The sequence below is a fragment of the Pieris rapae genome, chromosome 10 (assembly GCF_905147795.1).
Source record: "Pieris rapae chromosome 10, ilPieRapa1.1, whole genome shotgun sequence".
Lineage (NCBI taxonomy): Eukaryota > Metazoa > Arthropoda > Insecta > Lepidoptera > Pieridae > Pieris > Pieris rapae.
Genome location: NC_059518.1, coordinates 8,682,168 through 8,695,016, shown reverse-complemented (window position 1 = coordinate 8,695,016; position 12,849 = coordinate 8,682,168). Strand labels below are relative to the sequence as shown.

At 34.2% G+C, this 12,849-nt stretch overlaps 1 protein-coding gene across 5 annotated transcripts in view; it reads left to right on the top strand.

Annotated features, from left to right (window-relative positions):
* The window catches only part of LOC110993998 (tropomyosin-1, isoforms 33/34), a 73,788-nt gene extending 62,900 nt beyond the window's left edge, over positions 1 to 10,888 (top strand). For all 5 annotated transcript variants that reach the window (XM_022260463.2, XM_045629725.1, XM_045629724.1 and 2 more), the window contains 7 exons: positions 4,497 to 4,711; positions 5,046 to 5,178; positions 5,707 to 5,837; positions 6,679 to 6,951; positions 7,415 to 7,714; positions 8,257 to 8,483; positions 8,796 to 10,888. In XM_022260463.2, coding sequence (XP_022116155.2) covers positions 4,497 to 4,711; positions 5,046 to 5,178; positions 5,707 to 5,837; positions 6,679 to 6,951; positions 7,415 to 7,714; positions 8,257 to 8,483; positions 8,796 to 8,997 — 1,481 coding nt within the window. In that variant the 3' untranslated portion in view covers positions 8,998 to 10,888. The remainder of the gene's footprint in view (positions 1 to 4,496; positions 4,712 to 5,045; positions 5,179 to 5,706; positions 5,838 to 6,678; positions 6,952 to 7,414; positions 7,715 to 8,256; positions 8,484 to 8,795) is intronic.
* The last annotated feature ends 1,961 nt before the right edge of the window (positions 10,889 to 12,849 follow it).

The following is a 12,849-nucleotide window of genomic DNA, read 5'->3' as shown; positions in this document are numbered from 1 at the left end:
GAATGTTCTAGATTTAAACCACAAACTTTTAAGGATTGGCCTTGTGATTTGTTGATGGTCATGGCAAATGCAAGACGTATCGGAAATTGAAGTCTTTTAAATTCAAACGGCATATCGGTTGGGATCATCGGGATCCTCGGAATAAGAACTTCCTCACCTTTGAATTTTCCTATCATTATCGTAGCGTAAATTACATTGTTCTTCAATTTTCTAACCACCAAACGCATACCATTATGTAGTTCAGGTCATCTACATCTTTATTCTTTTTCTTCTTTTTTATCAGTAAGCAATGTAACTCTCATGTTTGTTGTCAGCTGCAGTTTCGTCACATAGCGCCATAGATTTGACGATTTGAGGCAAGCGTTTATTTCGTCGACAGCCGTAGATCTTGGAATTACTGGCAGTATTTGGCGGAAATCGCCAGACAGTAAAATCATTGCTCCTCCAAAACATCTCGATTCATTGCGTAAATCTTTTAATGTTCGGTTAAGTGCTTCCAATGCACGTTTATGCGCCATTGTGCATTCGTCCCAGATGATGATTTTCGATGCCGCTAAAACTTTGGCCATTGCTGAGTGTTTTGCAATATTACACGTTGGTTCTCCAATAGTTTGAAGATTTAACGGTAATTTTAATTCTGAATGAGCCGTACGGCATCCTTCTAACAATGTGGCTGCTATTTCAGAAGAAGCAACTGCAACCGCTATGTTGGATCTCGCCCGAACAGTTGCTAAAACTAATGACATGAGGAATGTCTTGCCAGTTCCACCAAGGGCATCTAGGAAATATAAACCACCATTTTCATCATCGTTTGCCTTCATTAAAGTATCATAAACTTCCTTTACTCGATTAAATGCGTCATTCGACAACAACAACAAATAGAAACATTCATCATTCTTTGGATGAACTGTATACATACGACCATACCGAGTTTTATAGTTCTCTTCACTGTTTATACGAATGGGCAATAGCACTATCATTATAATTAAATTGTAAATTGTAAAAATAATTAAACGTATTTATTTAATAGAAATATTTTGAATATTGATTTCTTACAAATATCAAATTGTCATATATACGTCATTACATAGCTGTCATTATACGTCAATTACATAGCTATCATTTGCGTTTTATTATTCCAAGTCTGATTCTTATTTGTTATACCACTTTTTATAGTGACTGACGTTTCATGTCAAGTCCCACGGGAACGCTGTCGAACGGGATAAAAAGTATCCTATGTCCGTCTCCTGGCTCTAAGCTACCTCCATACCAATTTTCACTCAAATCTGTTCTTTCGTTCTTGAGTTATAAGTGGTGTAACTAACACGACTTTCTTTTATATATATAGATAACACAGTTCAACATAAATTGCCGAAAGTATCGGCGTGGGTTTGCTGGACAATCTTAGTTAGGGTTGTTGCGTAACTATTTGCGTAACAAATTTAGTTTTTGGTACGTAACACTATATGGTGTTTAACATTTGATGTGCCAGTCAGTATACAGACAGAACATAGAAGAATTTCTTAACAAATGTCCAAGAGTATATTAGTGCACTAAGATTTAGCATTAGTAGGAAAACAAGATATTCTTGATCTTTTTGTCTCGCTAAGAACAGTTTTACATATCTTAAATGAAGATTATAATGGTTAATAAAAGTTGATAATTAATTAGGTTAAGATCAGTGATATTAATTTGACTGTGGTACAGCGCGCAAAATCAAGATTTTTTTTGCAGGAATAAGGTGACCTATGTGACTACTACTACACGATTTCTATCATACTTTTTTATCTAGATATAACGCTTGATTTGCACATCCTTATGTCCTTGTTAATTTCATAACTCAACAATGCTGTGCTCCAAATTGCTGCCCACACACAGACTGACCCTACTGAGTAAAGAGGGTTCACTTAACTCACAATAAAACTGAATCACAATAAATCATACATATTTATATCTTTATTACAAGTAAGGTTATACAAGTCCTTATTAAAGTGACAAATATATCTTTGATTTTCGTTATTTTTTTCAACAAAGAGGTAGAAAAGGCCTTTTTTATCTATGGGCTCACCACTTCATTCTTTTTTCCATAGTTTTTTAAATAGTAATAATATACAAAAACGTAATCTGAATTTCATTTTAATTTATTAAATTAAATTTTACTTAAAATGTGTTCGCGTAAATCAAATATGTATTAAACAAATATGATTAACTTTTTCGAAGCTTTATACGTGACAATTTTAGGTATTAATTATTAAATAATAACTTTATTACGGGTTATAACTTTGAACACTCCACGGTGAATAGGGTAAAGGTGAAGAGAGATTTCTACCCAATACCAAGAGATAAGGCCGCCAGCACAGATTAAAAAAAACATTATTATTATAAATCTTACAACACGCTTTATATGTAATAATTAATTAAAACTGTCAAAATAAATAAAATTTGTCGGAACGACGTTTGCTTCATTTAGTATGTTGACGGAAATAGGATGTTGGTAAATGGTGCAGAACATCAACTAGGATTGTCAATGGAGCGCGTGGGAAACTGGATATTTTTATAAAGGCTCTGTATCTTTTGATCTTAAATCATCTCATTAGTTAACAGTTACAACTGAGTAACAAAGAATTTTTTTTCGGATTTCTGAATTTGTTTTTTATTCATAGTTCTATAATTCATTTACGCTCAAACCCAATAACCTATCTCAATTCATTTTTGACCATCTGTGATGGACATTTGCCAAACACTGACAAAAGTGTGCTAATAACCAATCGACGGATTGTAATAGCCATGTCGATACAAGCTATCCATGGTCGGATCGGTGTATGTGGATAGGCCTTTGCATGATACTGACAGTTCAACTGTGATCTTAACATTTTAATTTACACCAGTTTTTAAAATATTTCAAAAGCTATTTGATGTGTTTTAAACATAGATTTTAATATTATTTGTACCTATGGTTTTATCAATTTTATATTGATTATCAAATATGACTGTAAAAAGCGAAGAGATTGCATTCTGTCCGTCGCTATCCAAAAATGGATTGTCTTCGTAGGGTTTGGTTATGGGATGCAGATAGGAGATCGATCGACTCTCACGGTCTGATGATTGAAAACAATCTGAGATTGTGGATTAATTATTGGGTTCGGGCGTTAGCCGGCCTTTAAAATCTCAATAATATTACCGATTCGGACTCGAGTCAGTCCGAGACATGTTGAATTTTGTAAAGTGAGTTCGCACTTGTGTGTGTCTGCATTACCCTTAAACTTATATAACATATAAACGATATTAGAGATTTTAATAAATAATGTATAGCCCAATTAAAATAACGAAAGTAGTCGTCTAGACGTATTACATAACCAGTATTGGAAGAATCACAAACTTTATCTAGGAAACGAAACATGTATGATAATTAATAACGGGTCCGAGAATGTGGGATCAGTCTATTTATGGCTAAAACGGACGTTACGCTTAAGGACAAGTAGAATCTAGTTAGTTGAAAGTATTCGTATTCGTATTCGTGAATAGTTTTTCGATTTCACTTACGGTTACGTCGTAAGGGCCCGCAATTAATTACGCGTGCCCTAGTAAAATTTAACTGTATTTGTTTAGCCGTTTTACGTTTGTTTCAATCTCCGGAATATTGGGTTTGATTTGATATTTTTGTGTGTTGGAGTCCTTTAACGATGGAGGAGAACTCTAAAATAAAACAAGGTTGCATTGAACAATGCATCTATTACTCAGAGAAAACTATGAACGTTCTAAATGTAACAATATTTGTTTAATAGTTAAACTATTTTTAGAAAAATTTTTTCAACAGTCGAGCCAATGATAACTCTCAATTGTTTTGATAAGGACGTAATTCCTAAAACTATTCAGTCCGGAGATTCAAATATGAATATGAAAATATCTTGTTGTAACACCAAAGTGAAATTGTATGGTATCATTTAACATCTCTCGTGTTGCCCCATTGGCCCATCTCATCATTAACGTGAGATCAGCTTGATAAGAGACGTATAAAGATTCACAACACTCTACTTCTGACGCGATAAAATCAACAATGAAATACGTTCTGTTGTATTGTTTTCTATTGTCTCTGTACCGTGTGAAGAATATTGTGTAATTAAAAACAAACGGCGGAAATTTTTGTTTTTCATAATAATAAAAGACTGGAGTATATATATGTATAAAAATACCATAGTGTTAATGTATATAGTACCAGGTGATGATGATAACGACAGATTAGTCAGCATCTTTAGTCCAATTCCCGTAGATCAGTACGATACAGAATATTACATACATTTGATAACAAAAAAATCGTTTCAGTTACCTTTGTCGTAAAAATTTTTCACACAACATTCGGAAGGATATAATTTACATTGGGTTTTTAAGAACCTGACTTGTCAATCCTAGAATATGTGTTCAGTGACAAATTACTAATGTTGAGTTTATGTTTATGTATGGTAAATATAAATTAAATGTGATTTATTTATTTATAGAACCACCGCGCGTAGCGACAGCGGTAGGGCCACGAGGCAAGCGGGCGCAGACGCCGCAACAAACCGCCAGAACCCCGGCCGCCCCGCTGCCTGCGCCTACGCCAGCCCCGCTCGTCCCGATATCTGCTGCCTCCACGGAACAAGCCGATGCTTTGGCTCACGCCGCAAAAGGTGTCGAAGCCCTCGGTGTATTGGTGCAATACTTAGTGTTCCGGGTGAGTATTTATTTATTTATTCGGAAACCAAACAGAAACATCCTTATAATAAAAACAAAGTCAAAAATAAAACAAAAAAAAACACACTGGACGCATCCACAATAGGTTACACTTATACAACCATATGATACAAAAAAAAAATAAAAAAAAAATATGACAACAAAACACATAATACTAGAGTTAAGACATTAACAGTTGCTTTATTTCACTCTTAAACACTAGTACTACACATAAACTTTTATTTTCTTAAAATCTTGCATAGAATTTAACTAACTTTTTTCGATTTACAAGAATTTTTCGTAGGTGTGATTTTTATAAGCAACAATGATTGCAGCTGGATGCATTAAACGGCAGCTCATGGCGGGTAGAAGCCGAGCGGTGGCGCGGCGTGGCAGCGGCAGAACGCAGCAGTGCTGCTCGCGCCGACCGCGACAGACAGCAGCGTGCGCAAAAGGACCTCGACACCAGTACGTATAATGTCTTAAAACTTTAAAAAATGTCTTAAACTTTAAAAAATGTCTTAAAACTTTAAAAAATGTCTTAAAATTTAAAAAATGTCTTAAAACTTTAAAAAATGTCTTAAAATTTAAATTAAAAAAATATAATTTTACGATTATAGTTTAGTGGGTAAATTGTACAAGCCGTCATTTAGATTAATGTAAAAGAATATACTAATATCAAATATATTGTATTATTTGTTTAAAGGTTTGCTTAATAGTAGATATTTTAGCTACGTTATTTGACACATAAAACAAATAATATTATGAAGTATAAGTGTGGGTGCACGTTATTCTTAAAAGTTTTGAAAGAAATAGTACTTAAGAACAAAGTATCTTCTTCTTAATTGAGACTGTAAGTAGTGTTATTGGACAGTATCTTATGACTTTAAAAATTACCTTTTAGTCTTAAGCTAGATCTTTAGGTTAAATGATGTCTTTGTACAGAGACAATTTATTAAAGGAGTTTAAAATTTCATAAATTATTTATTTATATAGTCGCAGAATGCCTGAGCAAGATCTCAGAGCTAGAGATGGAAGTATCTTCAAAGGAAGAGGCGAACGCTCGTTTACAAGCCACACATATAGAAGAGGTCTCGGCCTTGGCCAACGACGTTAAAGGACTGAAGGTTAGTTTTATTGTTTAAAGAAAAATAGGTTTAAATTAACTCAAGAATTTTCGTAAATATTTACAAGTATTAACGTAAATAATAGTGACAAAGCGAAGCGATGGTGTCAAAGAACAAAAACACCATCTGATAGTTGATTATATGTCTAAAGTTATGTTTTAACAATGCTATTTGTTTACGAATGACGAACGATAGGTAGGTACCTACTGAATTCGTTACAAGGATTTCTGAGTATTGTAAAGGCCTATTGTAGCCTATAATTAAAGAGAACCCTTATAAAACGTAAGAATGGCCCCACGCCATACAAAAAATTCATTATAAGAAAACTTTCAAATAACAACTGAAAGTCGTAACAATGTTCAATGTTCTTCATTTTCTTTAGTACTTGTGAGTAAACAACACCCACCGTACAATAGAATCAACCATCGTCCTGCTTTATATAGGCAGCATAACTTTTTATTGACCTTAGACAAAGTTTGTATTGCAAAAGAGTTTCCGATATTATATTTAACACTAAATTTTGATAGTCAATGGCGTTAACTGTAACATTCCTTAGACTGTGGCATATTATACATATTAAAATTGATTTATATTTATTTATTGTATATTTAATCTCTGAAGAAGTTGGTGTAATAAAAACACAAACTAGACACAGATCCAGCAGGACGTCGACGTTAAATAAATAACGTATATACTTAGTTGAGTGACATATATATATCTATACACTATAACATAAACATTAAATCAAAAAAAAAACTTGAAACGTTAAAAACCAATTGAAACAATGTCGCACCATAGATAGCCGATATATATATATTAATATATACGTTTATATTTTCAGGACACTATTGATTCCTTAAAACATGAGGTAGCAGAGAGTAGGACGAGGTTACATGCCCACAGTGAGATTGAGCGTACACTGCGTGCCCAGCTCGCTGCAGCTCGGGACAATGTGGACCAGGGCCCGGGTACTCCATACCCCTCTGGGGAAACTGGGAAGAAATATACCTGTGACGCGGCCTGTGACCCCATCTGCTGGGAGGCTGAAGAGTGTGAGCTGAGGATACAGGCTAACGAGGAGTTGAGCAAGGATGCTACTGAATTAGCCGCAGAGGTAAGCTTTGACATTGATATCCTATCAGTAAGTTTTTCGTTTTGATCTACTGACATGATGATTGAATTACCCAGGCTACTATTTATGTATATTATTATTTATTTATAAGTAATCTAAAAGCTGTACTATATATTTCCATATTATAAAAGAAAACACTTAGACAATATGTATACAAAGCTAGAACATTGCATTAATAATCCAACGTACATTTATCGATAAATTAAAAGAAAACTGTAATTAACCAAAATAAAATTTATTTTGAAGTATACCTTAATTGGTGCTAAATAAAGTTAAATTCTTCCCACTTCTAAAAAGATTTTGCTTCTTATAATACAATTATATTTGATTTTTCAAAGTATATACAGAAGCACACATTCAGCATATTCAATTGCAACAATATTATGTCATAGGTCACCCTTTTCTGATGTTAGTTTAAACTGTATGCTGTTATTCTGTACCATAGGTTCGATCTCTACGCTCGGTGGTAGAACTGAAGCAAGCAGAGGTGGCTTCACTGCGGGATTGTCGCAGTGAGCTGGTAGCTGAGCGCGAACGGCGTGCCGCCGCCGAGCGTGACGCGGGCAGCGCCCGTCAAGCTGCAGAGGAATTACGAGAGCGTGGCGCTGCCAGGCAGCGTGAAGTCGATCGCCTCAGAGACGACAATCGCCGATTAAGAGAAGGCGCTGCTCGTGATCGGGACCACGCCGCGCGTCTCCTGGCCCACAACGAAGAGCTCCGATACAAACTTCGACAGAAGTCACAGGTATAATTTATTTAAATATATATAAATCACGTACTAAACTACCTAACCGGTCAAATTTGCACACCGTGTGCAGTTTTATCTAACTTAAAATATAGGATAGCTTACATATCAATGTATACCCGCAGTATTGTTTTATTGCAAATGTTTGTTCATTATTTGATACAATTCTAACAGATGGCGCGGCAGCTATAGTATATTTCTGTAATTCTACCCAATTTAAAGTATTTTGGTGATATCTTAAGTTTATAATATTGTTATAAAACACCGAATGCAAGTTAATCTTAAACTTAAAAAAATATACGTAAATTGTTCTTTCGGGCATGGAAACCAGGAATTTTAGGTTAATAATTTTCATGATTTACCTATCGACAAGATATAATAGTCCAGATGTAGTATATTAGTTTGTTCGTGCATAAGATTTTAGTAGATAAAACATAAATTACCGCTACTGATGACTCAAACCAACACATAATGATAAGAATTAAAATACTGAAAATTATCTGAATGCGTATCAATTTTTTATTAAATATTTTGCCTTTCAGGTGGTCTCTCTGCTAGCGGGCGGTGCGTACGTAGAGCGCAGTGGGTCTCGTCCCCACACGTGTTCGTCCGGGGACTCGTCCCCTCCCGCGTCTCCCCCTGCCTCCCCTTCTGGTTCCCCCTCGCCCTTAACCCCTCCACTGCCCGCTGTCAAGGGAGTTGTGGAGAAACACGACTCCGTCAGTTGGGTGCTCGAGATAGAGGAGACTCCCGAGGAGATGGCTTCCAGGTACGGCTAATGTTTACTGATGCAAGAATTATTGACTTTTTTAACCTCTGTTTTACTATCGAATATTAAACTAGATCACTCCAATTTGTGACGTACGCGTCTTCACAATTAGAAACTGACTACTATACTATAATATATACTAGAACCGCCTTTAATTTACTTTTAACTTGTTATAAGGAAACCTCTTGAACAATTTTTTGTTTATAAAATGATTTTTTTTTCATCTAAACTTTGAAATAAATCGCTCATAATATTTGCTTTTATATTTGCTACGATATATATAGATATTTAAAATGTTTTTTCTTTCGGCAGACTGGCACGTAAATCGTCTTTTCGCTCGGCGACATCCAGTGGCGTGAAGCGACGTGGAGAAGGCTCCCCTGCCCCCGCGTCCCCCGCCCCTAACGCGTCTAAACTTTTCCGGCCTGGTGACTTGGACTTCCCTCCCCCGCCCCCGCCACTGAAGGAAGCCGCCGGAGAGGCCATCTATATATACGACGAAGGTCACTATTGAACTGTAACTCGGCTCGAAGGACCATTTACACGGAGAGACTGATTCGTTTGGAAAGTCTACTTTCCTCACGTATGTTATGTTGTTGAACATAACTAATGTTTAGGTGAACGATTTATTATTCAAAGAATACTTAAATACTTAGACTGACGTCTATTGAATATTGTCTGAAGGAAATTGAGGGAAAATTTCTTGCCGGATTATCACTGGATTTATTGAAATATGGAAATGTATGTTGAAACGTTTCTTTATCGAACTGTTGGTGAAACTGGCCATTGAGTCATATTGGGATTGTTAAGTGTTAGGGGTTGATTCCCTAAGCGGGGACTTTAGTTGTGGAAGGCTATATTTTAATGATTCAATGCTTTCTCACATTATATTGATCGGCTACTTTTTGATTAAAAAATTGTGTGTACCTGTACATTGCACCAATAAGACGTTTTAGTTTCATTTGGTTTGCATTTTCTGGATAAATATTTGCATGTTTATTAATAAAACCTTAAGGCAATTATTGTGATTCAGTAAATGTTTTTATGAGTGATCCAATATAGTTTCCACCGATATTAATTACGCGTTTTCTAAGAATATTTTACAAGTTTAATCGACAATTTTCGCGTATAAAGCCTTGATCCAAAACTAAATATTGTTTGTTCGATAATTTTTGGTTTACGTAAAAACATAAAGGTTATAAATGCAAATTTATTACATTATGTATATAATTTAACGTGTGCCTAATATAAATTGTAATCCATCTGAGATATGTAAAGTGAACTGGGTTTCATCATGAGACGTCGAGGCAAATTACGATATTACAACGATGTTGAACCATTTGCGCACTGAAGAGTCTGAACCAATTCGACATAGGATCCTTCTAGAAAATAGCGTTCTAATTCTTAAAGGCCGGTGACGCACTTGCGAGCCATCTGGGATGGGGCGGTGTCACTTAACATCAAGTGAGCCTCCTGCTCGTTTACCCCTGGTTTTATAAAAAATGTAAACAAGTCAAGTTAGGTAAATAATGTAATATATTCGATTTTATATCCTTTAAAGAAACTTGTTATTTGATATACTACTTGGATATCAGTTATATTGCTGATTTGAATTAAACAACGACAATTCATAATTCCATAAACCATATTTATAAAATCTCTGTATCCTACAACCTATCTATCACTCTCTATCATAGGGAGAACACAATTTAAGTGAAAGAGACGCGACAATTAAAATTTGTTCGATTAAACTTATAATATCCACAGTAGACGGATCGTTTAGGTATGACTTAATTGCTTTAAGGGATATAATTAACCATCTGTAACAGTTATATTTATTACTAATAAATCTTCTCTCGAATTTTTCTTCCTTAATATTAAACACTTCTAGTCTTATTTATCTTTTCTCTTGTATGCTCTATTTATTGGTGCATTGGTTAAAATTGTTAATGTTATGTTAAGATAATGGAATATGCAATACGCCGTGCTCATATATTATGGCAATGTTATTATGTTTAAGATATCGTATTGTTTGTGTCCATTATTGTATATGATTATGATAGTTTATCTTGGTTGTTGGAATTGTTTTTATTTTCATGTACAAATAATGATTGAGTATATAGTTGTAAGTAGTTAGGCGACCGTGGAATTAGCTAAACGGATTTTCACAATGTAGGCTATATTTATTTAAGATTTTTGATAAAACAATGAACCAAAGAGGCAGTCGGTTAGCTTCACTCTTTGCTTTCGTTTGCATGTCATGTGCTTGTCAGCTGTCAAGTTTATTTATTTTTAAGCTATGTATAAATAGTATTGTCATTCCAAATAAAGAAATGTAAGCGTAAATAATTTCATCATTAGGAGAGTATCTATTATGAAAGATTAAATAATAATATTACAATGTGCAGATTTGTTTTATTACTGCCCTTAATTATAAGAATTTATTAATTCTGTTGCTTCATTGCTTTGAGCAGTGTTGCACAAGTACCTTTAGCGTGCGACTCTCGCCCTTGTGCATCCAACATGATTTTTGCCTTTCTGTCTCTTTCGTACGGTGAAGAAAGAGATCGTGAGGTAACTGGCATGCCTTAGACTCAAAATGTGGCAGACACAAAAGCTGGTCCTAACTGACTTTTAGAAAAACAAATTATCACGAAACACATACATTAATCTGAAACACAGCCATAGAAAGGTTGTAGGGCCACTGGAATATTTTCAGACCAGTTAATTTTGTTTTAAAAGTATGTATTGCAAGCCTTAAATTGAATGGTTTGGCTTCATTTCGTGTCACTGGAACTGCAATTTACATTTTTATCGTTTCGTAATGTAACAAGTGAACTCTATCGAAGGATGGAAGTAATTGACGTAAGTAATTCATCAGTTAGGACAATTATCCTAATTATTACGTCCGCGTGCCGACGCGGACTGCGCAAGAGTTGACCAGTTAACCCATGTGAGCTAGATATATAGATAGCATAGATGATATGTTACCGGAAATGTATAAAATCTACCAATTATATACAAATCCTAGGAAATTTATATAATTACGAAGCTATTTAGGAAATATGCACAATTCCTAGGAACTGTAAGTAGTTATAATATCGTATTAGGATTATAAAAATAATGTTTTTTGTAATAAAACACGTCGTTAAAATTTTGATTAGCACTCGTTGAGACAAACATTTAGAATAAGTTAACAGTCATATCGTAAAATATAATAATCTTACTAATTAAAGCGTCGAAAACTAAGTATCTAGGAACTTTTAAACTTTCACAAAATCGACTTATATTATTCCTATAAGGTCAAACTTTCGTTTGGTAAGTAATTAGTCTGTTATGTAAGTAATTCTAAATGTCACAATATTAAAGTAAGTCTTGTATTATTATATTATGTTAAATACGGCTATTTATTTTTCCATGGTAAGCCGGAATGGCACTTGGAAGTACACAATAATTTTATTTTATTAAAGTTTTTTTTATTTAAAAAAAAATCTTGCTGTAGTAGTAGTAGTAGCAGTTTTTCTTTCAAATGCACTTTTAAATCCCGGTTGATTGCAGTGGATTGCAGGTTAGCAACTGCTATCTCCGTACTCGGTACATCCTCTGCACCTAGAAGAACTCTTCGACACACATTAATTTGAAATCGAGAAGATTAATGTTTTAAGATTTCGTTCTTGGTACCAATTTGATATAGCTCATCATCGGTTTTAGCCAAAACTACACCTTTAATATTTTGGGCATCGCCACGCCCTCTGTCAACCTCTGGAACTGCAATTTGTACAGAAGTGCCAATAGGTTCTTTTTACTCAATTTCAGCATTTTTTCAGTCTATTGTTGTAGAGATCGCCTGATAAAACAAAAAAAAATACCCTTACCATAAATAAATACGCATACCCATTGATATCTGAAATATTTACAGATATATTAAGACTATGTATAGATTTCCTAGAATATGTGTTTAATATAATTTATTTTGCACATTTCCGTGCGATTTTAGGAATCAAATACAATTCCGAGGAAATGTATATAATGACGGATTACATACATTTGCGGTAACATGTAGATAAGAGACAATTATAATTATAATTTACTAAATTAATACCAGTTTAAGCGATTGTACAGTACAGATTGTACATTATAATTTATTAATATTTAATTAACAATGAGATTTTTTTATCAAAAGACAATGCTTAGGATTAGTAAAAAATGTTAAACATTTCGTTGGTATAAATTAACAGAATTATAAGAAAATATTAATTACCTTAAATACTAATCATTTTCTTTCATCACTAATTAATCTTATATCCATTCCATGAAATATACAACGACCCGTCCACGACGTTTTTGTGGCCCTATTCAAACAAAA